The sequence below is a fragment of the Myotis davidii genome, unplaced genomic scaffold (assembly GCF_000327345.1).
Source record: "Myotis davidii unplaced genomic scaffold, ASM32734v1 scaffold455, whole genome shotgun sequence".
NCBI classification, from domain to species: Eukaryota; Metazoa; Chordata; class Mammalia; order Chiroptera; family Vespertilionidae; genus Myotis; species Myotis davidii.
In genome coordinates, this window is record NW_006287459.1 from 1,793,497 (window position 1) to 1,821,116 (window position 27,620).

General features: G+C 41.7%; 1 protein-coding gene across 5 annotated transcripts in view; it reads left to right on the forward strand.

Annotated features, from left to right (window-relative positions):
* Positions 1-27,620, forward strand: part of ATP10D (ATPase, class V, type 10D) — a 75,695-nt gene that overhangs the window by 45,592 nt on the left and 2,483 nt on the right. For 4 of the 5 annotated variants that reach the window (XM_006759251.1, XM_006759250.1, XM_006759249.1 and 1 more), the window contains 11 exons: positions 1,916-2,525; positions 3,136-3,242; positions 4,706-4,832; positions 6,785-6,969; positions 11,146-11,455; positions 13,313-13,389; positions 14,424-14,549; positions 15,758-15,958; positions 20,448-20,528; positions 22,021-22,125; positions 26,165-26,352. In XM_006759251.1, the coding sequence (XP_006759314.1) occupies positions 1,916-2,525; positions 3,136-3,242; positions 4,706-4,832; positions 6,785-6,969; positions 11,146-11,455; positions 13,313-13,389; positions 14,424-14,549; positions 15,758-15,958; positions 20,448-20,528; positions 22,021-22,125; positions 26,165-26,352 (2,117 nt within the window). Of the gene's footprint in view, positions 1-1,915; positions 2,526-3,135; positions 3,243-4,705; positions 4,833-6,784; positions 6,970-11,145; positions 11,456-13,312; positions 13,390-14,423; positions 14,550-15,757; positions 15,959-20,447; positions 20,529-22,020; positions 22,126-26,164; positions 26,353-26,920; positions 27,607-27,620 lie in introns of those variants that run through there. The other variant, XM_015560985.1, reaches the window with a different exon arrangement.

Sequence of the window (27,620 nt, forward strand, 5' to 3'; positions counted from 1 at the left end):
GTGCATGACAGGGGGCAGTGCCCCAACTTCCCAATCGGCCCTGCTCTGAGCCCGACCAGGGGCTGCACCTAGGGCTTGGGCCTGCCCTCTGCCACCTGGGAGCGGGCCTAAGCCAGCAGGTCGTTATCTCCCGAGGGGTCCCAGACTACGAGAGGGCACAGGCCCGGCTAAGGAACCCCCTCCCCCCCGAGTGCACAAATTTTTGTGCACCGGGCCTCTAGTAATAATAATAATAGCCGCTAATAATACCATCTTAACATTTATCCAGCAGTTAATCAGTGCTCTGCAATGATTACAATGATTACAAGCTCTGCAAACTTACAATGTTCTAAATGATTTTAAGTGCTATTACTCCACTGTAATTTTCTGTCTTACAGTTGGGGTTAAGTAACTTGCCCAGTAACAGGATGGTTTTGTGGGGAAGTTGGGATTTGAACCCAAGAAGTATGGCCCAGGGCTACTATATATTTTGCTTCTAGGAGGGTAGCTGAAGAAAGCGATTCTTGTGGAATGTGGCTCTGTTCATTTTGCTTTAGTTTTTTTTTGTTGTTGTTGTTTTTTCTTTTTACCAAATTGAAGCTTTTTTTGAGGCTTCGGAGACTCTCATCATAGTATACACTGTATCAAACAAGATACAAAGTATTAGATTTATTATCATGTTCCATGAGAATGTACCTTTTTCATGTACCAGTTGAGTTAGCTTTAAATCAATCTATCTGAAATACATCTATAATACACCAAGGTTTTGCAGTTCCCACAAAAGCTGGATTTCTAATGTCTACTTGTAGCTTAGAATTCATGGAAAATGCATTTTCAGTTAAAAAGAAAAACTCATTTTAGAGACTGGTGATTCACCACTTGCTGTGCTGGCTTCCTTGTGTATCACTATCTCCCCTTTTGCACACATCCACTTAAAATTCAATTTGCAGCACAACCCAATTAAATTTTAATTTTCCATCAGATCATTTTCTTTTGGCAACTTCAGAGGTGGTCAAGTTTAACATAAAAATAATTCACTTCCAATTAAGCTTTCGTTTGCTCAGACACTCTATTTTTATAAGATTTCAACTAGAAAGTTGCCCTTTGAAAAGTGATTATGTAATTAGAGAATAAATTGTGGAGTGTTCTGTTTTCGCCCAACACGATACTTTATATACATCTATTTCCAAAGCAGACATCTTTTAGTGTTTTCTGCTTAAGAAATATTGATACCTTATCTCCAAAGAATATAATATTCTATGGCTGAAAATAAAATATAGGTATATAGGAGCCTAAGTTTCATGATATTTCAAGGTAGTGATAGGAAGGCAGTAAAAAAGGAGCTAATCAGAATTCTTGTGGAATACACAAACCTCATGTGTGATTGAAAAATTGACCATCATGAGTCCCTCAAACTATCATAAAACTAATAATCTTTAGAAGAAACTTTTTAATTCCTTGGGCATTTCTGAAGGAGAAAATTTTAGGAACCAATTAATTGCTCTTCACGATTGAATATGCCACTGGTATTATTGAATACTTAATTTGCTTACAAGCTTTAAATTGTTATTGCTAGGATGCATACAATAAAGATTATGGGTTTTTCTATCTTTTAAATTAGCTCATTAGGAAAAAATTGCTAATAAGTACACACACTGCTGGCAATATTAGCATTTTATGTCTTTTGCTATTTGTCAGATTTCATCCTGAATGGTTGTAGAAGTTCATAATGCCATCAACATTAGCACATCTTTTTCAGTATGGCTCTCTTTATTTTTACTGATGTTCTCTGTGGCAGTTGTAAGCATGAGGCCAGTTGCTATCTATTTAAGGGAGTGGTAACTCTTTGTATCTCATTATTCCCCCTCCCCGCCAAGTTTGACTTCAGAGTTCACTTTTGACTGCATTATTGAGACCTTCCCAAATTCCTTCCTAGATCCGACTCTCTTCACTAAGTGGAATGCCCATTAAGTCTTTGGAAGAGATTAAAAACCTTTTCCAGAGACTGTCTGTCCGAAGATCAAGTTCACCATCTCTCGCCAGTGGGAAGGAGCCATCTCCTGGGGCCCCGAGCGCCTTCGTGAGCAGGCTGTCCCTCTTCAGCCGGGTGAAACCGGCCTCACCTGCGGAAGGAGAGGTCTCCCAGACAGCGGGGAGCCCACAGGGCCCCGGGAGCTCTGCTTGCCCTCCAGAAAGAGAGAAACAAAACGGTGATGCAGGCATCGCCAACGGCAAGGTGGACGCCCTCCCTGAACAGCCCTTGACCTCCAGTCTGTGTTATGAGGCGGAGAGCCCAGATGAGGCGGCCTTGGTGTATGCCGCCAGGGCTTACCAATGCACTTTGCAGTCCCGGACACCAGAGCAGGTCATGGTGGACTTCGCTGCTCTGGGACCATTAACATTTCAACTCCTACACATCCTGCCCTTCGACTCAGTAAGAAAAAGAATGTCCGTTGTGGTCCGGCACCCCCTTTCCCACCAAGTTGTGGTGTATACGAAGGGTGCTGATTCTGTAATCATGGAATTGCTGTCCGTGGCTTCCCCAGGTGGGTTCATACAGGACTGAGGGTGGTGAGATGAAGGGCTCAGAGATGAAAAGGCCACTCTCAGTGGTTGATGAAAACAAACAGGCAGACATGTGGGGATCAGTCATACTTGGCAAAGTAGGGAAGGCTCAGTAGGATTGGGTGAGAAAGCATCTAAGTTTGGGGGCTACCCAGACCTGGGTTCAAATGTGGCCGCTGTCATTAGCCATGTCTTGATAAGTTACCTGACTTCTGTGTCTGAGTCTTCAGTAAATGGGGATTATAGTACCTTCTTCATAGGCTCCTCAGAGGTTTGACATTGTACTGTATACCATACATGTACAGCCTTTTCCCAGTGCGAGCAAACTGTAAATGCTTGATGAGGGACTAATAGCATTGTTATAGTTATTGTCACTGTTGTTATTGATGGTGTGGGAACAGGGTTGGTATTCAGTTCTTGGTACTTTCCTCTCCCCAGGGAGAATGGGAGCAACGGGAGGATGAATTCTGGGGTTCCCTTTTATAAATGTACAGAACGACGAGGCCGTTTGTTGTAGGTTAAGCTATCATTTTAAAAAATATGTAATTGGGCCGCCTGATGGGAACCCTTGTGTTTTGCTAATTATTTCAGATGGAGCAAGTCTGGCAAAACAACAGATGATAATAAGGGAGAAAACCCAGAAACACTTGGATGACTATGCCAAACGAGGCCTACGCACTTTATGTATAGCGAAAAAGGTGAGGCTGCTTAGCACACGACTCACTCTTGCCTCCCAGGTAATTTGATTTAAGAGAACCTGACGGCCCTCACCAGATGGCTCAGTCGGTTGGAGCATCATCCCGTGCACCAGAGGTTGCAGGTTTGATTCCAGGTCAGGGCTCACACCTGGGTTTTGGGTTCCATCCCTGGTTGGGGCGTGTACAGGAGGCAGCCGACCAATGTTTCTCTCTCTTCTCTCTTCTCTCTCTCTCTCTCTCTCTCTCTCTCTCTCTCGCTCTCTCTTTCTCTCTTTCTCTCTTTCTCTCTCTCTCTCTCTCTCCAACTTTCTAAAAATCAATAAAAACATCTCCTCAGGTGAGGATTAAACAAAAGAGAGAGAGTTGACATCCACTGGGCTACATTTGTATCAGGGGCAGGATCATTTCATGGAAAAGGCAGAGGGTCCCTTTTGATCTTGAACTCTCCATTCTTACAGCTGTGTGTGACTAGATAGACAGTGCCTCACCCCCTCTACTCCAGCTGCTTTATAAGAACTTCAATGTAGATTTCTCCCTCGCTGTGGTTCTCAACCTGTGGGTCGCGACCATCGGAAAACACATATAGCATATCAGATATTTACATTACGATTCATAACAGTAGCAAAATTACAGTTATGAAGTAGCAACGAAAATAATTTTATGGTTGGGGGTCACCACAACATGAGGAACTGTATTAAAGGGTCGCGGCATTAGGAAGGTTGAGAACCACCTGAAGATGAAGGAAAATGCATCATTCATTCCTTCTCAAGGAATTCCTCTTAATTTTTATTTGGAACATGACTTCCTTGCTTTACCAGCATGGTCTGTTCTCTCTTTTTATGTTTACAAATAACTAACCCCATAAACCAACCATCAAAAGACATCAGAGTTGCCGCTGACTTCATACTTCCTCAAGCTACTACTACACCATTGGAATCATCTGAACTTAAATAAGTGGAGACTTCTCCCAAGTGCATACTCTCTGGTTTAACTGAATAGATTAATCCAGTTTCCTCATGTATGGTCCAGAGATACTGAGCTATAGTATAGCTCAGGGGTGGGCAAACTTTTTGACTCGAGGGCCACAATGGGTTCTTAGACTGGACCGGAGGGCCGGAACAAAAGCATGGATGGAGTGTTTGTGTGAACTAATATAAATTCAAAGTAAACACCACTACATAAAAGGGTACGGTCTTTTTTTTCAATAGTTTTATTCATTTCAAACGGGCCGGATCCGGCCTGCGGGCCGTAGTTTGCCCACAGCTGGTATATCTCCATTCATCGTCAGTGTTACACTAGGCTGATCATAGAATTCGGGAAGTGTCTGATGAGGGTATGGGCCCGGTACAAGTATGCCCAGAGAGGAATACCTAAAATAAGTTGATGGCTTGCTATTTCTCCGGGAATCGGTCCTGGCAAGATTGTCACATGACTGCCTTATAACTTGTTTCTTCCCCCCATAGGTCATGAGTGACACTGAATATGAAGAGTGGCTGAGGAATCATTTTTTAGCTGAAACCAGCATTGACAACAGGGAAGAATTACTGCTTGAATCTGCCATGAGGTTGGAGAACAAACTGACTTTACTTGGTAGGGAGATTATGTTGTATTTTCTGAATGCAGGAGTTTGGAACACAGTTGACATTTCTAAGTTATTCACCAGTGGCCCCCCCACCCCACTTTGATCTAATAGATAAATGTGGTCTGCCCACCCTATGCCGTCTCATATCTACCCAACTTCCAATCCCTTCTATTCCGTCCCCCACTGCAGTGAAATAGACTTTATTGGTGGTCGAATCGGGGTGGTCTTTCTTAAGGAGGTCATTTAAAAACCCAACTTGGAACATAGAGCACAAATCATGTAAACATCCTAGTTCCAGGGAAGAAAGCTGAAGTGTCTTGCCAGGCACTGTATACCTTACTTAATATGTGCTGCCTTTTTGAATCTGCACAACAAATCCTCATTTTATTTAGAAGGAACTTGGAGCACAGAGCAGTCAGTGACGTGTCCAAAGCCACATGCTCGTAACTGACAAAGCTAGGGAGACGCTCTGGCCCACCTGTATGGGTTTTGTTCTAGGGCCCATGTTCTTTATTCTTGACCTGAATGCTGGGCTAATGAAATGTATTTCTCTGACTTCCTGATTTCCACCAAAGGTTGCACACTGACACCCCTTGTGTCAGCTTGAACTGTATCCTGAAATCTTCCGGAGCACTTTAAAAAATGCTGGTGTCTGGGATTCTAATTCAATTGCTCTGATGTGTGGCCTGGACATTTGAATTTTTAAAAGCTCCCCAAGTAATTCTAAGAGGGGACAAGGTTGGAAACCACTGCCTTAGACCTAGAGATCTGGTTTCCAGTATAACCACTAATATCCCAAGGGACCAACCTCTGGGCCCCATTCCTCTGGTTCAGAGAAAAGCAATGCTCTCTCTTAGCCCCTGGCCAATAGGATAATGATGCCCACTGCTAAGTCCTTTCTCAGTGACACAGTGAGTACTCTGGGTTGACATTTCCTCATCTGAAATTCCAAACTCTAAGATACTCTGTGGGCCAGAACTCACTGGGCAGCAAAATCAGGCCTGATTTGATAAGAGTGTTTATAAGTCTTTATTATCCTAATTAGTGTGACCATGTGTATGTTATGCTGCAGAAATATTAATATGCTAGATGACCATATATTACAAAATATATATGCACCATATTATCTTTTTTAAATCTGCAAAAGTTTTTAATTCCAATACTTATCTGGCCGTATTTCAGAAAAGGGAACTGTGGACTTACACTAGGAAAGAGCATTGAAAATAGGTGTTTTGTCTTATTGACAAGAGCATTCTTTAAAATTCTGCTCTTACCTTTGGGAGTATCATCCTATATAATAAAATGCTAATATGCAAATTGACTGAATGGCAGAATGACCGGTTGCAGACACTCAATGCAGGAGCTGCCCCCTGATGGTCAGTGCACTCCCACAGGGGGAGTGCTGCTCAGCCAGAAGCTGGGCTCACGGCTGGCAAGCACAGCAGCAGTAGTGGGAACCTCTCCTGCCTCCGTGGTAGTGCTAAGGATGTCTGACCGACAGTTTAGACCCACTCCCCATGGGCCTAAGCCATCAGTTGGACATCCCCTGAGTGCTCCCAGACTGCGAGAGGGCACAGGCTGGGCTGAGAGACACCCCCCCCCCACACACACACACACCACCACCAGTGTATGAATTTCGTGCACTGGGCCTTTAGTAGAATTATAAAATTATAGAGTAAGGTTAGATAAGTAACCAAGCAGTGCCCCCTCAATTTATAGAAAAGAAAGCTAGCCAGAGAGAGAATAAGTAAGTTTGATAAACTTATTGATTCTTAAGGCTTCCTTCTGAAAATGTTACTTTGTATGTGATTTTGGTCTGAGTCTTCACATTTCCTTTGGATCCCTGGAAGTTACTGGAGCAAGATTGGGTTGACTTATAGATAGGGCTCAGTTATAGCCTCAGTGAGCCTCAGCTGGCTGAGTTTCTTACAAGCCCTGTTGCACTTTGGTGAATTTGTAGGTGCCACTGGCATTGAAGACCGTCTGCAGGAGGGAGTCCCCGAGTCTATAGATGCCCTTCACAAAGCTGGCATCAAGATCTGGATGCTGACAGGGGACAAGCAGGAGACAGCTGTCAACATCGCCTACGCGTGCAAACTGCTGGAGCCAGATGACAAGCTCTTTATCCTCAATACCCAGAGTAAAGTATGAATCATGAGATTTAAACTGGTCTTTTTTCAAAGCCAGTGGAGCATTTGTGATTTGATGAATGTGAGGAGGAAGAAAAACTGATAACCATTAGCTCCTTGATAATTATTCTATGCAGCAGCCTAGCTCATGCTTGGGGGAGGGTACCATAGTTCTTCTAAAGGTTTGGTGAGATGTCAGAATGGTTCAGAGGAGCCATTGCTGAGTAAAGGTATGAAAAGGAAGTTTCTTTTTTATTCCCCCCTCTCCCTTCTCTTATTGGGTGGCTTACCAGGGATTTGACAAGATTAGCCCATAATGACAGAATATATCAAGCTCTAGGACAGGAATCTACCTCCCTTTCAAGTTGAGAGGAAGTGATGATTTCTATTGGAATCGGGTGAATAAATTCATATTTTCATAGTAATTCTAAAAATAGACTCTCAGGGTAAGCATGCCCTCTGGTGGTAATTCTTGTACAGTGCTACTGAGAATTCCAAAAGTTGGACAAACTCTTTAAGCAGGGATGAAGGGGATTTTTTTTGTAAGGAAAAGGAACTTAGAGGTTTGGACCCAACTGTTTTTTCTAACCCCTCCCTTCCCACCTAATCTCTAACACACACGTTCTAATCAGTAAACAATTGTTTTATTTTTTTCAGAAAGTTCCTATCATAGTGATATTCTAAGGTTTCTGCATATTGTGTAATTCGCTTGGGAAACCTTCCTCACTCCTTCCTCCGTAGTCAGACTGAATCACTGACATCCATTCTGTCAAGGCCCCCTGACTTTCAGACCCCGGAGCTTCTCACCTGGTCACATCTAGGACTCGGTCACCGGCGGCCATGTTTGTTAGCCATGTTTCTATGATCAGGCCTCAGTCCATACCCAACGAGACTGTACACTTAGAGGAAATAAAATTTTCCATAGTCAACACAAAGTAAGTTCTCTTCGGCAGTTGATAGTGGCCCAGGGACCCTAACCACAATCACCAGCCAGCTCCCAGTGTCAGCCAGAGGCTGAGCACAAGAAATGCTTAGTCATTGTAATCACTAAATTGGATGTGCTCTAAGGCTGATAAGATCCAGGTTCAAATACTTGGCCTGCCAGTGACCAGGTATGTGACCTTGGGGAGTTACCTTCCTGAGCCTTTCCCTTGCCTGTAAAGTGAGTGTAATGTCTGTTTCATATGGTCGATGTAGACTTTAAATGCGAAAATGTAAATTGTTTAATATTTTGCCTGGCAGAGGCAAGGGGTTCTATGAATCTTAAAAAGGGAAAATAATCAATTTTTGGTGTTTAATTTTGGCATTTTATGAGCAGTAGAATTTTTAGCATTTTGACATTTATTTGTAAATACACAATTTATGGTAAAAGCATTTACACTACCAATCCAAGAAATCTTCACAGTGTATCAGCTGTGGAGTGTTCTAAGTTCAAAAGATTATTTTATTTCTTTTGCTATCGAAAAGCACAGGGAGAATAACTAAACAGAACACAGTAAACTTAATTAGTTTTATGATGATTTTAGTCCATGCATATAAAATGCCAAACACATCATAGGGGCTCAATCACTGGTATTATTTCCTCTTTTCTCCACTCTACACCCCTCTGGAGATGCTAGGAGTAAAAGGAATTGAAGATCATGGAGCCCAATTTGTCATTCAGGGGAGGAATTGCTCCTGTGACATTCTAAATAAGCCTCTGGCAACTAATGGAATGTCTGCTCATTCTACAGTGCAGTACTCAATGTTAAAAATCTCATCAACTTTTGGTCCTAACTTTGTAAATTGGATTATAGTAAATGTAGCCACTTATAAACTGTACAAAGTTCCCATTCTCATAAAAGTTTTTTTGCTTTTATGTTTTAATTATTTCCTAGATTATTTACTGTACTGTGATATTTAAAGGCCTTTCAGGGTTCATCATTTAGTTTTTTAAGTTTTAGTTTTATAATTTCATTTTAAATATTCTCCTGAGATAGCAACTTATTATTTTCATGTTTATTAGTCTATAAAAGGCTTTTTCATACATAATATCATTGATATTTATAACAAGTAAAGCAGATAAAATTACAGTATTCCTGTTTTATAGCTTGAAATTTGAAAACGTCCTGATGATTTGCCTAAGTACCTATAGCTGATTACTTGCAAGTATGCTTTCTATAGTATATTACATATCACATAATCTGTATTAACCTGTCTGTATATATTTACATACAGTTGATTCTCATTATTCATTGAGTTAAGTTATATAAAGTTGTCAAAAATACTGAGTTAGCAAATACTGATCCATTACCCCTAAGGGAAATACAGGATTAGGTTCCTGGGACCCTCTGGTCACAACTATTTGGTCAACCAATCAATATATAACCTTGTTTCATGTGTGTTTCTGTTTACAGACACCTTATTATACACACCCATACACACATACATGCACACATGTTTGATTCATTAACACTGAACAGCACTATGACTCATGCCTGAATAAACCTTATCTGACACACATATTTTCTCCGTGAGGCACCTCATAGCTTTATCTTGCATAAGAACACTAGACAGCACTTCAGCACTATACCTGGGGAACATTTTGAACCGTGAAGTCACCAAGAAAAAGCACCCAAAATGCAAAAAAAAAAAAAATATGTCACCTAACAGATAATGAAAAGGACACTTGTTTACAGTGTGGGAGCTGACATAGTAAGAAGGCAGAATGTCACCTTGCTCAGCTTTCACTGGACAGGTGCACAACTCTTGACTCATTTATTGTCATTCTGTCCATGGCCACAAATGGCTGCAAAAGCAGCATGAGTATTCAATGTAGGATTTCAGACAAATTTCAGCAAATAGGTGAAATCGCTAATCCCACAAATAATGAAGATCAACTACATGTAGGTGTGAAAAAGCACAGTTAATTTATAAACTAAACACATACATATGCAAATAAGAGGATAATACCATCTATGTAATCAATCTAGAATCATAAAACTACAGAAAACTTAGGTCCGTATTTTGGAGGGCATCCACTCAGGCTGCATTCTGTACACTGTGAGCCTGTGAAGGCTACAAAGACTGTTCGTAGTATTAGGATCAGATCTGTTCCAGAGGTAAAGGTTGCCAGGTAGCTCCATTGTAAAGTGGAATCTCTCGTTTATAGGTCATGCAGTTATTAAGTCCTTGTTGTGTCCTGCCTACATAGCCGTATCTCCTTCCTCCCTACCCATCTCATGTTGTTGCGGGTTGAGAAATGCTTGATAAAACAGCATTTGAAATCAGAGTCAATGGCCTCTGAGTGAGGGGCTCTTTGATGAATTAACAATTTCAGGCTCAGCTGATAACTATAAATGCACTGCTCCTGGATTTCACTTGGTTCTCTGCTTAGCAGTCATTTGACACAATTTCTGGATAGATTGATTGTTAGTCTTCTTGAGTAGAATTCATTCAGTGAATATTGATTGAATGTCTAATGTGACCCTCTGTTAGGCATTGTGAAGGCTTTAAAAGAAGAACTTCCTAACTAGTGTGGGTGAGGCGAGTGGAGCAATGAGCACCAGACGTGATGATCACCACTAAGAATGCCCCAACCAGAATATCCATTCCACGAGGGCAGGGATTTTTGTGTTCATTGGCATATCCCCAGTACCTAGAATGTTTTCTAACATACAGTAGTTCCTCTATAAATACTTAGTGAATGAATGGATGGATGGATGGGTGAATGCATTAAATAAAGAATATGAAAACAATAATTACTGATTTAAATTCTGCTGTGTCATGCCTTACACTAAGAGCTTTGCATGCATTCTTTCACTTATTCCTCACAATGATGTTAGGATGTAGACAACATTTACATTTCTCAGATGACAACCTTGAGGTTACCTGATTTGCCTAAAGTCAAGCAGCTAGTAACTGGCAGAATAAGACCAAAGGGTTCTTGAGATTCACTGTTTGAGAAGGTAACTTGCACAAATAAAGACATTCCATAACTATTTTTTAGCTGTAGAATTGGACATGAACTGTCCTCATCCTTTTAACTGCTTCCCACATACACACAGAAGTCTTTGTGGAAGAGCTGTTGGGTCTTTGAAAGTACCAAGGGTTGCCATGGTGCAGCAATTGCTAAAGAATGACAGTGACAGATTTCGCTGGATGTGGCCACCAAAGAGCCCCAAGGCTAACTGTCTTCACCTCTTGCTTCAAGGATGCCTGTGAGGTGCTGATGGGCACAATTTTGAAAGAACTTCAGAAGAAGAGCCCAGTCTCTCCAGAGCAAGCATCTTTAAGTGAGGATTTACACCAGCCTTCCGCCCCCCGGGACTCAGGGCTGCGGGCTGGGCTCATTATCACTGGGAAGACCCTGGAGTTCGCCCTGCAGGAGAGCCTGCAGAGGCAGTTCCTGGAGCTGACTGCTTGCTGCCAAGCTGTGGTCTGCTGCAGAGCCACACCCCTGCAGAAAAGCGAGGTGGTGAAATTGGTGCGCAGCCATCTCCGGGTGATGACCCTGGCCGTCGGTGAGTGGGGACGGGACCTCGCCTTGTGCTTCTCACTTTCCTGCCACACCAAGACTGATCCTTCTGTCTGTCCTTCCTTCTGTATGCCTGTTTACCTTTCTGGCCGGCTGTGCTTTCCCTCCCCGTTTTCTTCCTTCTTTCTTTCCATTCCCCCACTCCTTTCCCCTTTCTCTCCATCACCTATTTGACCACCTGCTGCTATGAACCAGGTGGTAGGAATGTGACAGTATAGTAGTCAAGACTTTAGGTTACGTGTTATAACCCCAAATCAACTGGATTAAGAAGGGTAATGTATTGAATCATAGAACTGAAAAATCTAGCTCTACCTTAGGAAAGTTTAATTCAGGGACATGAACAATTGCTTTATCTATTCACAAATATTTATTGATTGCCTGTTATGTGCCATTTTTCTTGGCAATGGAGATCATCTAAGAGTATGTACAGCTGACAAAGCACCTCTTATTAAGGAGCTTACATCTAGTAGGAGGGAATATAGTAACCAATGAAATGAAACAAAAAAGCATAAATATATAAGATATCACAGAGTGACAAATACTATTAAAAAATAAAGCAGAGCTTGGGGATGTAGGGCATTAGGGGAGTGAGAGGGGGCTGCTACTTGAAATATGTGTTTCAGAGGTCTCACTGATAAGATTGTATGAGAGGAGAGACTTAAAGGAAATGATAAGTGAGCCATGGGAGGGAAATCTGTGGGGAGAACATTCCTGGCAGCGAAGATGATGGAAATGAAGGTCATGGACCATGCTTTGAGGCCAAAGAAAATTTGAGGGAAGGGAAGAATTTTCTGCAGGTTAGTGAAGGACAGAGAGGTGGCAGGTGGCCAGACCATGTAGATTCTTGGAGATCATTATAAATGTTTGGCTTTTATATGAAGAGATAGTGAGTCATTGGAGTACTTTGAGCAGGAGAAGGACACGATCTGCCTTAAGTTTAAAAGGATCACATTGTCTCCTGTGTTAAGAGTAATTGTAGTGGTGTATAGACATGAGTAAGGAGACCAGTTGAGAGGCTATTGAAATAATGAGGCAAGAGATGATGGACATGTCAGTTATATCATGTGACCTTATCTGAACCAATCACTGAAGCCAATAACAGATAATGCTAACTGTCCAAGCTTGGGTCATTTGTCCATTCTAACTCTGGGGGTTTGGATTTGTATTAACAAGCCACATAGATTCATAGTTCCCAAGGAAAATCAGGATACTATTACCAGAAAGCAAGTGACTGGTTGGTGGGTAGTTGGGAACAATAAATATTCATTATCAACAGAAAGGCAGTAGCTCTCCTTAAGAAGCTTCCAGTGTGTTGGGGAGACCAAGAGCTCTATAGCAAGCACAATAGCATGTGATGGGTATAATAGAGATACACAGCATGGTGGTAGAGCCTAAGGAAGGGGCATCTGATCTAAATGGAATATGAGATGGATCTCTCAGAGGAAGTAGCATCTAAACTGAGATCAAGAGCAATTAAACCCGGTAAGGTGGGGTGGGGGTGATGAGGACAGTGTTATAAGAATAGAAAAACAGCATGTGCAGTGGCTGGAAGAAGCAGGTTATATATCTGGAAAACTGAAAGTAGAGTGAGTGACATAGAAAAAGGAGAGATCAGTCCAGAAAGGTGCCACAGCATGAAAAATTTTAAGGCAGAACTGAATTTGGAATTCATCCTGATGGTAGTTGGGTGCCACCTTTAATTTCTGCTTAACTAGCTTCCAGGCATCTTGAAGACATGGGGTAAACTTTGAAGGATGTGTCTGTTTGCTTGAGTGGTCAATATTGATTTGCATCATTTCTTTACTCCTCATATGTTTCTCGCCTTTTCTTCTGTCCCATACAGGTGATGGTGCCAATGACGTTAGCATGATACAAGTGGCAGACATTGGGATAGGGATCTCAGGTCAGGAAGGCATGCAGGTGAGTGGATGCTGTGCACCCAAATTCTATGAACTTGATCTGCCCACCCAAGGTCGCATTCTTTGTGGTAAAATATCTGTGGTAGAATGAGCCTCTCTGGTTAGCTCAGGAGCAGGAAACAGGAAGTTTATCCATTTATTCATTGATTATTTACTGGGCATTATGGTCTTTTCCTGGGTAATTTTAGCTCCATGGTTTACCTGTTCAGTTTAAAAAATATAACTAACCTAGATCATAACTGTGTATACATATTATGCAATAATGTGACTTTTGCAACTGAAAAAAGACTACTAAGGGTTTGAATAAGAGAACTAAAGATCCTAAAGAGAGAGGAAAAAGAGAGAAAAGGAGAGAATGGGAGTGTCCCATTTGCATGCATGCACAGATGCCTATGTGTCAGATAGTGTTTTAGGCACAGAATTCAGATAGAAGCTTACCCAAAACTGCTTTTGTGTAGGGAGCAAATGTTGTGGGAGGAAGGTAGGACGTGAGACTTAGGTTTTCCCAAAAATTGTAAATGATGACATCTGTACAAAAGATTAGAAATTCAAGTATCTCTTTGCCTGACACATACAAAGTTCCATAAAATTATGACTCCGATTTTGATATTCTCCTCATTGAGGAGACGTGAATGCACATGTAATTCATACAGTTCTTGCTAAGGGAGCTGCTTCATAGGAAAGTTCACTTGCTGAAGTTACATCATGAGTAGTGACCAAGGAGAAGTCATGTTTCATTCAACCATATCGGAAAGCTGAGTAGTAACTTCAGGCAACCTGTTAAGGCTTCTGTAAGGGTTTTGTTTGTTTGGAGTTGTTTGTTTATGGGTTGTTGTTGTTTTTTTTGGTTTGGGCTTTCTTTTGTGTGTGTGTGTGTGTGTGTGGTTTTTTTTGAGGGTTTTTTCTTTTTTGGTCTGTATGTAAGGTTTCAACCACACATTTGACTGACGAGCCTGTGGTGGTCAGGCTGCCATGCTGGATCTGCTCTGACATGTGTGATTGCTCAGGGTGATTCTCTCTTCATTGCCTCCGCAGGCTGTGATGGCCAGTGACTTTGCCATTTCTCAGTTTAAACATCTCAGCAAGCTCCTTCTTGTCCACGGGCACTGGTGTTATACACGACTGTCCAACATGATTCTCTATTTTTTCTACAAGAACGTGGTATGTAGCTCCAGAGAATATATCCCTTTCCCCCTCCCACCTTTCAATCCTGCTTGCTTACGGGATGAAAAGGAAGTGTCCTACACGAAGCTCACTTCACTTATTGATGTGTTGGGGGCATCCAGGAACACCCCTCCTGTCTTAACGGAAATAATCTGGAATGTGCTATGTTTCAGCTGCTGACAGCCAATTGCTAGGCTTGTCCACCCGCTAGCATATTCTATTCCCTGTGCGTTTAAATTCAATTAAAGCCTGTCTGGTTCATTTAAAATCCAATTTTTGACCTTCCCTGTAAAGGCTGCCACAAGCAGGATGATGAAATGTTTAATACTACTTGTCAGTAGCGAATGAACAGGTTTGCTTCCATTTTACAGGAGCTACTGTCCCCAAATTGATGTTCCTTGTGTTACATTGAAGATGCAGATGAAAACCCAGTATGATGCCTTCTGCCATAGCTGGCATACATTTACAATGTGAGAATTCTCTAGCAGGCCTCTAAAATGTTCCTGGGCCATCATGGACTTAGTTTATTTGAGACAAAATGTGGGAGGAAACAATGCAGAGTATATGCCCCTAGTCTCCAGGATGGCTGACTGTCCTGCTGTGCCTGGAAATGTCCCGTTTTAGGTAGCAAAAGTCCCATCTCCTGGAAAATGCCTCAGTCCTAAGCAAACTGGATGGTTGGCCATCCTGTTGGCACTGTTCCATTTCATCACTAAAAAATGATTGTGAACCCGAAAAGCAAGAGAATGAACATGTGTTGTATGCTGGGTACGTACCAGGCATGGGACTGGGTTCTCTTCATTCAGAGCCAAAATATCTCAAGTTGAATACTGGCTCTGCCACTTATTAGACAGGTAACTCTGGGCAAGTTCCTTAGTCCCTCCGTGCCTCAGTTTCCTCATCTGTAGGATGGGGACAAGAATAATTCCCAAGTGGTTATGATGATTAAATGAATTCTCTGTAAAGCTCTTAGAACTGTGCCAGCACCACACAGTATGTAGTGTGTGTGTTTGAATTTAATAGAACATTTGCTCCCTCCCCTCCCCCACCCCAATAAAAGCTGCGCAGTAAGATGTGGTCTTCCTTTTGTAAGTAAGGAAACGGCACTGAGGTTGCCATCAGAGGTGGGAATGGTGGCATGTGGATGTGTAGTCCCGCTTGCATTGCTGTTTCTAAGATGCGAATGTTCCTCTTTGTGTTCCTAGGCCTATGTGAACCTCCTTTTCTGGTACCAGTTCTTTTGTGGGTTTTCAGGAACATCCATGACTGACTATTGGGTTTTGATCTTCTTCAACCTCCTTTTCACATCTGCCCCTCCCGTCATCTATGGTGTTTTGGAGAAAGACGTGTCTGCAGAAACCCTCGTGCAGCTGCCTGAACTTTACAAGAGTGGCCAGGAATCAGAGGTAGGTGCTAAAGCCAAGACGCTTAGAAAATGCACATCCGTTGTCAAAGTTGGGGTTTTTCAGGCAGCCCAGCTCCACTATTGTGGTACATGCAGAACTATTCAAAACTATTCAAATCAGCTGGTTATTTCAGATTTCTGCTAACAGCAGATATTAAATTATTCACTTCCGAGGTGAACAGCGGTAAAATTATGAAAGACCTTAAGTACTTAGAAGAGAGCAAATCCAGTGTTTAGACCTTATAGCTAATGATATCTAGTATTTACTAAACTCCACTCTGCCCTTTATTGTGCAAACCACTAAACATCCCTGTCTCATTTATCTCAGAAAACACTCTGAGAGAGAACCTGGTGTTGTTCCCATTCGGAGATGAAGAATCTGAACCTCCAAAGGGGTTAAGGAATTTTTCCAAAAACGTCACAGTTAGAAAATGCCAGAGCCAGTGCGAGACCCCTTCTCAATCTGGTTCCAAAGCCAAAGTTAAGTCCTCCAGGTTCCACTGTCACATAAACCTGGAGAGTGATCTTCATGGCACCCTCCCCCTAAAACCATGCCCCGCCTCCACTTTATTGATGTTATGGTCCTACCCGTCTACCAGTGACATGTCACTTATACCTGTCTCCCTTTCCACCCTTCCCTCACTGCCCTGCTGTCTCTTAGAATATTACAGTTGCCGATTGAGTTAGCTGTCACAACTCTTTTCTTTCTAATTCATCTTTCACAAAATTGATAACAACCAATATTAAGATTGCACTTACAAGCATTTATGTCATGCCTCCTGTATACCAGGCCCTGTTGTAAGTGTATAACATACATAAATCTAATCTCAAAATGACCCTGCAAGATAGATGCTATCATTGTCCACATTGTAGGTGAGGAAAGCCAGGCACAGGGAGGCACCTTAAGTATCTTCCCAAGTCCCAGGGCTTAGCGTGTGGTGCAGGGGAACCCGGCTCCTGAGCCCACGGAGTCTACCGCTAATGCTTTGCTGCAGAAAGAACACCGATGCTATCTTTAGTCCTTGGGTTTCCCCCAACACAAACACCACGGTTAGTGCCAGAAATGCAAAGTGCTCTCACAAGCACACTGGCAGGATCACGGAACTGAGGTGGACCCGTAACCTAAAGACACCTGCTGAGGGGGATCAGTCTAGTCAGATACTCTAATCTTGAGAAGAGGATTCTGTTAGTGAAGACTGTTTCAGTTGCAAGTGACAAAGAGCCAGCTCAAGTTGGCTTAATGAGAAAGGGAAATTAATTGTCTCATATATTGCAAAATCCAGGTGTAATGGTAACAGAACGCTATTATTCTTAAAGCAGCTGTAAATGTCCTCATTTATAGTTATGTTATAACTCACTGGCCAAGGTGGAGTCCCAGGCCTTTCCCTGTGTTTTATCACTGTGCTGAGAATGTTTTCTCATTGACTAGGCCTGGGACGTGTATCTTTCCTCATTAGGGCTGGACCACATGGTCAGGTTTGGCAAGAAGGGTTTTCTGTGGAAGGACTGGGCAGACAGGACTGAGATCCACCAGATGAAATCTCTGTGTTGGCCTTCTGTTGCTGTTCTTGAAATGGTGACACAGATCAGCACGTTAGAAATTATGGGTTATGTTTAGCCTGAGTTTAAATTCTGTTTCTGTGGTGTGTGACCTTTGTTGGTTATTTAACTTGCCTGCCCTTCAGTTTCTTTATAGAGATGGTGTGAGAATTAAGTAAGATAGTGTGTGTACAAATTCTAGCTCTCAATATTGTTATATTTTATACCCCCAGATTAACCAGAAATTTGGGGAAACACCATATTAAAAATGATGTGTTAATTTTCATTAGTCCAACTTCACTGTGGCTTGAACTGCCTTTCCAGATGGGAGAGTAATTTAATGTCCATAGGTTATGTGAAGGAGTCACCACAGGAGAAATCACACAATCAGCTTCCTGAGAAGAAATCCTTATAATCCTTTCATGTTGTCCATTAAGATCAAATAGCATCTTGGGGTTTTCCTAAATGAGTCCAATCTGACTTAAAGTTCAAAGCCAGGATGCAGGAATGTGTGGTTGATATTAATGAAGGTTGTCCTGTACCCAGGGGAGAATGAGAGGTGAGGGAGGGCCCTTCAGAATGTTTATAGCTGGTGTTTTAAAAGCCCATTTGTACAAGCTGAAGATTATAATTTGTCCTTATCCTTGGAAGAGTTGAGATTATTGTTTTCTGTTGTTCAACCCTGTTATCAATCCTTTGCACACATTGTTCTACTGAGCCGGCCAGTTGTATAATACATGATAATAGGCAGATTCCAGCATGTGGCTACTGATAAAAGGTCATTGACTTCATTGACTTGACCTTCCAAAAGAGTTGTCCTTTCCTTGAACTTGGCCTCCAAACAAATTCTGTTTTATGCTTGGGCCATTTCCTGTCTCTAGTGTCATGAAATATACTCTCCTGGTTATAGACTCTCTCCCCTGCAGTCAAAGGCTTCCCTTCCAAGAAGCGGTTGTCTCTACCCATCTCTCATCACCCTCACAGCCTTCCTTTCTGGCTTTAACTTCAGGTCCCGATTTTGCCTTTTGGTTTCCAGGAGATCTCATGAGTTATTTCCTTCAGCCTCCCATTTATCTTACTCTTGACCCTTCTCTCTCCACTTCCTGTAGTCCCTTTACTCACGTGAGTGTAGAGAAACTTTTTTTTTTAACTTTTTGCTCTAAGTTTTTTGAGCAGCCTCTGTTTCCCCAGAATCATGAAGTTGTATTTAACTTACTCCCAAATTGTCTCTCTTGTTCCGTGGCATTTTGGTTGACCCTTTGACTCTGCTGTGTTCTCTCCCACCAGTGGATTGTGCTTCTACATAGATTTTATGGACACTGGGATGAAGAAAGGCAGGTGAAAGATCCCATCATTTCCGATGAGGAAATAGTAAAAGGAGGTACAGGGAACAGTAGGCTGGAAACAATGAATCTCCATTGTTTGATTTTCCAAAGGACAAAGAGATAAGAAAGGATAGATGTAAAAATTGCAAGTGTAGTCTTTTGAAGAGTGGAAAGAAGTATATGGAGAATTTGTACATTTATAAAGCTTCAGGAGACAATTAGATATTTTCAAGGAAATTTTAGCCTCTTTTTTTGCATTTGGAAGGTAATGAGACTAAGGACATGTTGACAAAATAAAAGGCTAGCTCAGGGATATGCTGCATGTGATGCCAGTTTTGTCTGGCCAATATCACTGATAAACTATAATGTACTACCCTTCCCACTGGGTCTGAGAGCAGCCTCAGAATCCTTCTGCACACACATTACCGTTCAATCCAAGCTGGCTCTTGGATTGAAAACAGGTTTTCAATCACTTGTGACTACTTGATCAAGTGTCTCTCCTTGATCTTTCCGTTTCTTTCTATAAGCTTCTGGTAATAAGCACATGATAAGTTAGAGTAGTATATTACTCCAACAAATATTTGTGAAGTACTTGCTCTGTGCCAGGTACTGTTTTAAACATTTGACTAAAAGAACCAAAATCCCACTTTATAAAACTTGTATTCTGTTGAGAAGACCAGAAAACCACTGTGTAAACAAATAAGATTATTTTTTATAGTGGTGAGAGACTCCTAAGGATGCCATGGTAGGAAATGATTGAGTGGGCATTACTTTTAGACTGGTCTGGAATGCCTCTCTGAGGAAGTGATATTTGAGCTAGGATATGAATAGTGAAGAACTGGTCATGTGGGAGGTTCAAGGCAAAGGATTTCTGGTAGAGAAAATAGCACTGGTGAAGACTCAGAAAACGATGGATTTGATATGTTTGAGGAACAGAATGAAGTTTGTGTGGTGAGAGTATGGGAATGAGGATAAGAATTGTAGGGGTGACCCTGGAGAGCAGGGACGCAGTGGGCAGATCATGCAGGACCTTACAGACCATGAGAAGGAGCTTAGATTGTATTGGAAATGCAGTGCAAGGTGATTGGAAGAGGTCACTTTGATTAGTTTGGAAGATGTTATGATCTGATTTATAGTTTTTAAAAACATCTGGCTGTTATGAAAAGATTGGATTAGAGTAGGAGAGGAGGCAAAGAGGCTAGTTAGTCGGCTATCCAGTCATTTATAGATTGATGGTGAATTAGAATGAAGAGTGTAGTAGAGATAGAGAAAAGTAGATAAATTTGTAGACGCTTTTGAAATAGGAAATGGAAAGCATTTTCTGATCAATAGGAAATGGAAAGTTAGTATCACTCTCCCTATCTGAGGTAGCTTTATGGTTGATGCAAGAGTAAAGCAACACAAGTTTAAGAGTTCCTTCAGGGATTTTTTCACCTGTGAACTTATTCAATATCGCCCCATATTCTTCCACCACTATTTACAAATCCCACCTGTTTTTGAATGAACAAATGAAGGAAGAGATGTTTCTCCCAGAGAAGCAAAAATAAGTACTAGCTTGTATTGTTCCTTAACTCTGCGTGGCCCTTATTAATCTTTCTCCCTCCCTGATATCTGTTTCATTCTCAGGCATACCTACCCCTCACCTTCTGGATCACCTTGTTGGATGCCTTTTATCAAAGCCTGGTCTGCTTCTTTGTGCCTTACTATGTGAGTCCGTGTCCACTCAGAGGGTTTTTTACTAATGAATCAATGATGTTTCTTTGTACTCTGTGGCTGGTACTAGCATATAGAATGGCTATATTAGAGCAGATTGCTCATAGAATCAAGTTGATTATTAACTGACTAAATTATACCCTCCCCCCCAAGAAATTGATTTTAGATAATGGATTAAATTTGGAAAGAAGTACCTAGGTAAGTCCTCTTAGGTCTCTTTTTGGTTCTGTGCTGCTTGATAATTTTTTTCAATGATTTAAGTGAAATTGAAAGTCTGGCAATATAATTGAATGAACCAAAATCAGAGAGGCAAAGCCAGAATATAAAATCTATTTTTAGTGAGTGCTGGGCTAATTCTACCAGGATAACATTAAGAGTATTAAATTTAAGCTCTTATAAACAGTCTCCCCAAAAATCCTATATAATAAAACCCTAATGTGCAAATCAACCAAATGGCAGAATGACCCATTGCTATGACTCCCACTGACCAACAGGGGGCAGACACTCAATGCAGGAGCTGCCCTAGCCCACAGGCCCAGACCGGTGGCAGGGGGTGGAGCTGGTGAGTGGGCAGCACCAGGCCACCAGCCAAGGTGGGTGCCAGTGGGGGCCCCCTTGATCGGCCCTGATTGCTGACCAGGCCTAGGGACCCTACCAGTGCACGAATTTCATGCACCAGGCCTCTAGTAAAAAATAAAAAACCTGTTTTACAGGTAAAGAATGGAAGAAATGTGACTAAGCAAAGAATGTGTACAAATTAATTTTAAAAGTTAGGCCAACATCAAGCACAGAGCAGCATGATATAGCTGCTCACGCACACACTCATCCCTGGGAGAAAACAGTAGTTTGATCATGGATGGTGTTAGAATGAAAAAGATGATAGTCTCTAAGTTAACAATTTCTATTCTTTAGTTCTTTATTCAAATAAAATGACTTGACTTTTCCCAGGTACAACATTCTGGATAAACTGCATTTCAAGAGCAATATAGATAAGGCAGTCTGAAGTGTGTTCAGAAAAGAGTAACTAGAATTTTAAAAGATCAGAAAATTGTGTCATATGGGGAATAATTTAAGGCATCAAAAGCATATATGTAGAAGAGGAGAGGATATCTAATTACCAGAGATATAAATTCAGGTTAGCCATAATAACTATTTCAAAGGTTTGCAGCTCTGTTAAACAGAACATATTTGATATTTCTCCACACCTTAAAGAGCAGGAAGTATGAGTAGACATTTTCAGGAAGATGGATTATGATTCAGAGTAAAGAGAAATTCCAACTGAAAAGTTCACAGATTAGGTAGCCTGTCAGAGAGAGAGCTGGCCTCTCTATTCTAGAAATGTTCGAGTGTATCCTAAATGACCGGTTATTAGGAATATTGTAAAAGGGACTCAATGCTTGGCTGAGCTATGGAATAAAGTGATGATGCTCACACCACGAGTGTTCACGACTCCCCAAGATCACCTCCTGTTGTCCACTCTTTGCAGACCTACCAGGGCTCAGACGTTGACATCTTTACGTTTGGAAACCCCCTGAACACAGCTTCTCTGTTCATCATTCTCCTTCATCTGGTCATTGAAAGCAAGAGTTTGGTGAGTGGCTTTTCTGCTTCCGAAGTAGCCCGGAACTCGTTGTGCTTGGAAAAATGTCTTCTAGTACAGTGGCCCTGCGGAGCCCTTCATGCCTGGAAGACAAGTGGTAATGAGAAGAGTGATGTCTCCATGGGAGAAGGGATACACAGCTTGTTGATTGTTGATTCTTTGGTGCCATGATGCAGCCAGGAAAGGGGAACACACCTGCCTGGTGCCCTTGGTGGTGTTCACAGTGGAGGGTTCATGGAAGGGTATCAAGGTGGAGCAACAGTCATCCATCTATGGCCAGCATTCTTCAAGACCAAGCTGGTGCCTTTCAACCCAAATAAAAAGAGGTGTTATGCTGTAATCCTGGTATACTGACTCTAGTTAGTAAGTGATGATTTTATGCTTTTCTCATAATACAAAATAAATGTATTTTTCTTCCTCCAGAATTCCTACCATTTGCTTAAATCTAGGTCTTTTTCGAATTTAGTTGCTGAGTTAATGGTAAAATTAAGTCTTTTCATCAAAATGGTTGCACGGTGGCTCTCTGCAGCAAAACCAGTGTGGGATTCAAACAAGGGGAGCTTTATTGCAAACCTTCCCGCACAGATAAAGCACATCCGCCCACCTCAGGAGCATAAACTACCTCTGTGATTATTATGCTGCTCACTCATCTCCATGGGCATCGTCTCTGCTGTAGTCACGCTCACTGTCCTCTTGTCCTGGACAGCCTCCTTAGTCTTCCCACCTCTGCCCTTGACCTCTCTAGCCCTTCTCTACAAAACAACCAGAATCCTCCCTGGAGACATAAATGCTACCTTTTTGCCCTCCTTTGGTGGAAATCCTTCAGTGGCTTCCCAATGTACTTGTAATAAAATATAAAAGTCCTAAGATGGCCTGTGAGACTTCATGCAGTGACGCCGCTACGTCTCTCTCCAGCCTCATTTCCCCTTATTTGTGGGCTGGATCCACACTGTCTCTCTCTCTCTGTTTCTCAGATACATTGAGCTCGTTACCACATCAGAGCCTCAGCATTTACCGCATCTTCTGATGGGAGTGGTCCTTGTTCCCCTTGGATCCCTGTTCTTCACTCAGCTCCTATGTTATTTGAGAGATCAGCAAAAATGCTACTCTACCAAGAGCCTCTCCCTAGCCATCCAGTTTTCTCATATCACCCTCTTGTTGTATTCATAGCTCTAACAATAGTTTATAATTATCCATTGAATTATGTGATGATCTGATTGATGTTTCTCTTCTGCATTACATTATCATCTCTTTGAGGGCCCGGTTCATGTTTCTTTTCTTCACCACTGTATACCATTATTTATGACAAGACTGGCACACAGTATGTGCAAAAATATTTGAATGGGTAAATGAATGATTATATGACTAACCCGGGTTTGGGGTCTGTTTACCATCCTGATAGTGATGTATTCTAAACAGGAAGTAGCTGAAGTGAGGTTATAGTTTAGTATGTTGCATGAGCTATTATTAGAAGTGTATATCATGATTTCTAAAGTGGGGCTGAGCATTTTTGGAATCCCTCATTTTGCTTATAACCTACTTACGTGCCTCAAGTACAGTAAAAGGTTAATAAATACCAGGTGAGGAGAATAAAGGGAATTCTAGAACTAAAATATTTGACATTGTTTTATCTGTTTAAGTTCATCGTTAAGCAACTGTGTAGGGACTTTTGGTTACTGCCGAGGGCAGTGTCATAAATTCGGACATTTATGAGTGTCCTGAAGGTTCTAACACATAAAGTGAGTTCACTGGTATTGCGCCACAGCAAGCTGCTCTGGCTAACCTGAGCAAACAGAAAAGTTATTAAAAGCATCTAGGAGAGATACTTTTGGTAAAAACAAAACAAAACCATCCTGAGAAACCAGAGTGGCTCTGGAGATCCGGGAACAGAAACTAGTGGGCAGGCTTGTCGGGATGGTTCTCTGCTCTGAGTTGGCCCCAGTCCTCTCTTTCTGCTCTTGCCTCATTGTGCTCCGAGTTTATTCGGTGGTGACAGAATTATCTTCCTTAGCTCCAGTCACAGGCTTTGGCCAGAGGAGGAATGTGTTGCCAGGACTGTGCATAATGCCCGTGTCCTCATAAGAGGAAGGGAAGTGAGAGCTAAGTGCCAAGGAAAACAGTGGCTGCTTTATAAAGGATGCATCGTTAAAGAATTGTTCCCATGCCAGGAAGAAACGATTTTTTAATGATTGTTTCTCCCTCGCGTAGGAATCAAATCGTTTCTAATGCTCAGGGCCTTTTCAATGAGTCAGCCATTCTGAGACCAGGAATCGGTGTCCCTTCCCCTATTGCTCACCAGCTCATTGTCACCTCCCACCTCCCTGTTGGATTTTACCCAATTTCCCTTGACCTTAACTTGCTTGTACCAATTTATTTTCATGTGTCAGCTCCATCAAGCACTGTCTCATTTGCCAAAGCCCATGTTAACTTTTGGGCAGTAGGTTCAATGGAAAGGAAGACCATTTGAGAAAGAAAGAAGACATCATTGTTTTAGAGGCATGAAGATCTTTTGGATTTAGCCTATATTTTCTAAGCAGTTTTTACATTCCCCCCCCCCCCAAAAAAAAAGCAGTCTTTGTGACTTTTGAAGATATCAACCATGGGAAAATACTTGGCAAGATTAGGTGTGAAGGAGAAAATTGGCTCTTGTTTGGAAAGTATAACGGTGGGAAAATAAAAAAGATTAATCAAGGCAGTGCTTTCCCCAAAAGCATACAGCACCAAGGTGTACACTGTGATTTAGGCAGGACTGTATGTGCATTGCACTAAACAACACTGGATGCTACATAATGCGAAGGTGTTTTCTCCTCATACTTCAGATAATATCAAAGAGGGGCTATTCTGTTTTATCACAACAGTTCTCACTAATTTACTATTGTAACAAAAACAGACCAGTCTCCAGACTCAGCACTATTAATACAGGTAATGCTAATGTTATATTTAAGGTAGAAATCTGCTTATTTTTTTCTAAATAAAGTTAATTAAATAGTGAGCCATTTTAGAGAAAAATATTTTAAAAAATAATATTGCAGGCTATACATGAATATGAAGGTAGCTAGGTTATGCTGTGATCCACAGAGATTAATTTATTGCATATGTCACGTTAACTAAGGTTCTAGACAGCTCTAGAGCAATTGTCCTGAGGGGTGGCTCTAAGACCTGGCTGAGTCTTGGAGCTCTACCTTCTGGAACTGTCCCCAAGGGAACTTCTTAGTCAACATGGAAGGAAAGGAGACAGCATAGAAAATTGTGCACCAGCTCTTCCCTGCTTCTGACCTCAACGTTGTCCATGTCCCTTCCATTCACATTTCAATGGTCAAAGCAAGACAGGTGGCCAGGCTTACTTTTGAGGGAAGGAGAGAAGTACAATCCTTCCGAATGCTTATTTGCAGAAAAGAATGAGAATATTGGTGCGCAACAGTAATGACCACCACAATGTGAATGGATAAAGTTTGCGGCTCACTGAATTAAAGTATTACCTTAATGAAGAAACAGACTAATGAGTGAGACTCTATGTAAAAAAAATTGAGAAAATCCAAACACCTCATGGTTCGTGGATAATACAGAATAAACTAGTGCCTGGCTGGTGTAGTTCAGTGACTAAGCGTCTACCTATGAACCAGGAGGTCACTGTTCGATTCCCAGTCAGGGCACATGTCCCAGTTGTGGGCTCGATCCCCAGTGTGGGGGCGTGCAGGAGGCAGCCGATCAATGATTCTCTTTCATCATTGATGTTTCTGTCTCTTTCTACCTTCCCTTCCTCTCTGAAATCAATAATAATGTATCTTTAAAAAAAGAACCAAAATAAACTAGTCATCAGAATTACCTTTTGGCACTTGACTTAGTTTTTCACAATTTAAATAGGGATACGAGCTGTTCATGAAAGATGCTCTTAACGCTTCGGTATTTTTGTGTTTTGTTTGTGGAGGTGTCACCCCATTCACCTACTGCCTAGACATGTTGTCTCTACAACACAGCTGCAAAACCCTGCAGGCCAGTGTTCATTTCCCCTGTGCTTCTTGTCTTACAGACTTGGATCCACGTGCTGGTCATCGTTGGGAGCATCTTGTCTTATTTCTTCTTTGCCTTGGTTTTTGGAGCCATGTGTGTCACTTGCAACCCACCCTCCAACCCCTACTGGATTATGCAGGAGCACCTGCTGGACCCCGTGTTCTACCTAGTCTGTGTCCTCACAGTCTGCGTCGCCCTTCTTCCCAGGTATGGTACTTGTTTTGTCACCAAGAGCATACGTGAAACCACAGCCCTCGATTCTCCACGCAACTGCTAAGAAGGGATGATAGACTATCCAGTTAGCAGTGAAGAAGTCGGTCTGTCTGCTAGTTAAAATATTGTTTTTAACTGTTTTACCAGAGAACAAAAGTGACGAATGCAAAGGGAAGATTTGTTTCTCATGGAAAACTCCAATCTGGTTGACAGTCCAGTCCACCGGATGGGGCATCTTTGCTGGTTATCCAAGGACTTAGATGCTTTCCTGTCTTTTTGTGCTGCCATCTCCCACTCCTCGTAAACACTTAAAACCACACAATTTTTCTTCCTTATTTGACTTCAGTTATTCTTCCCCTTTTAGGCGATTTCTGATATGGCATGGGATGGAAATGGCTCAGAAGTATGCATGGGTTTTTTATCTATAGATTCTTTAAAGTCTGTTAGAGCTCTTCTTACAATTTTATAAAATCTGTTTAGCTGAAAACACTATAGAAGTAGTTTTATATTTTTAAACATGATATCAGAGTCAAAATGGTGATTTCATATTATTCTCTAACAGGGTTGACAAACTGTGACTCATAGATCAAATCTGGCCTGCTGCCTGATTTTGTAAATAACGTATTATTGGAACATGGCCATGCTCATTAATGACTGTCTGTGGCTGCTTCTGCTCTACGGCACAGTTGAATAGTTGCAGCAAAGGCTGAATGGCTTCCAAAGCCTGCAATATCACTACCGAGGCCATTGGAAGAAGTTTGCCAACCCTGATCTGTAACACCATCATCAAGCACAATGGCCACAAACTTTTTTTGCTAATGGACATCCCTTCTCGAGATGCACAAGGAAACCCACCTGAGTCATTCTACGGTGGTTACAGTCGCATACTTAACAATTTCTCTTAAACAGGAGTGCTTCTGTAGTGCTCACTGTTTTTCCCAGCTCTAAGATTTAAAATACTGACAAGATGAACTTGTAGAATTTATGAAGAAACAATTACTTTAAAGTTATAGCTTTCAGAAATTCCTTCAAGAGTATTACCATTAAAATTCTAATATTGCTAGGGTAGGCCGAAAAAATGACCCCCTAAAAAGATATCCATGTCCTAATCGTTAGGACCTATAAGTAGTACCCTAGTTAGCAAAAATGGTCTTCGCAGATGTGATTAAATTAAGGGTGTTGAGACAGGGAGAACATCCTGTTTTACCTGCGTGGGCCCTAAATGAAATAGCAAGTGTCCTTATAAGAGAGAGGCAGCCAAA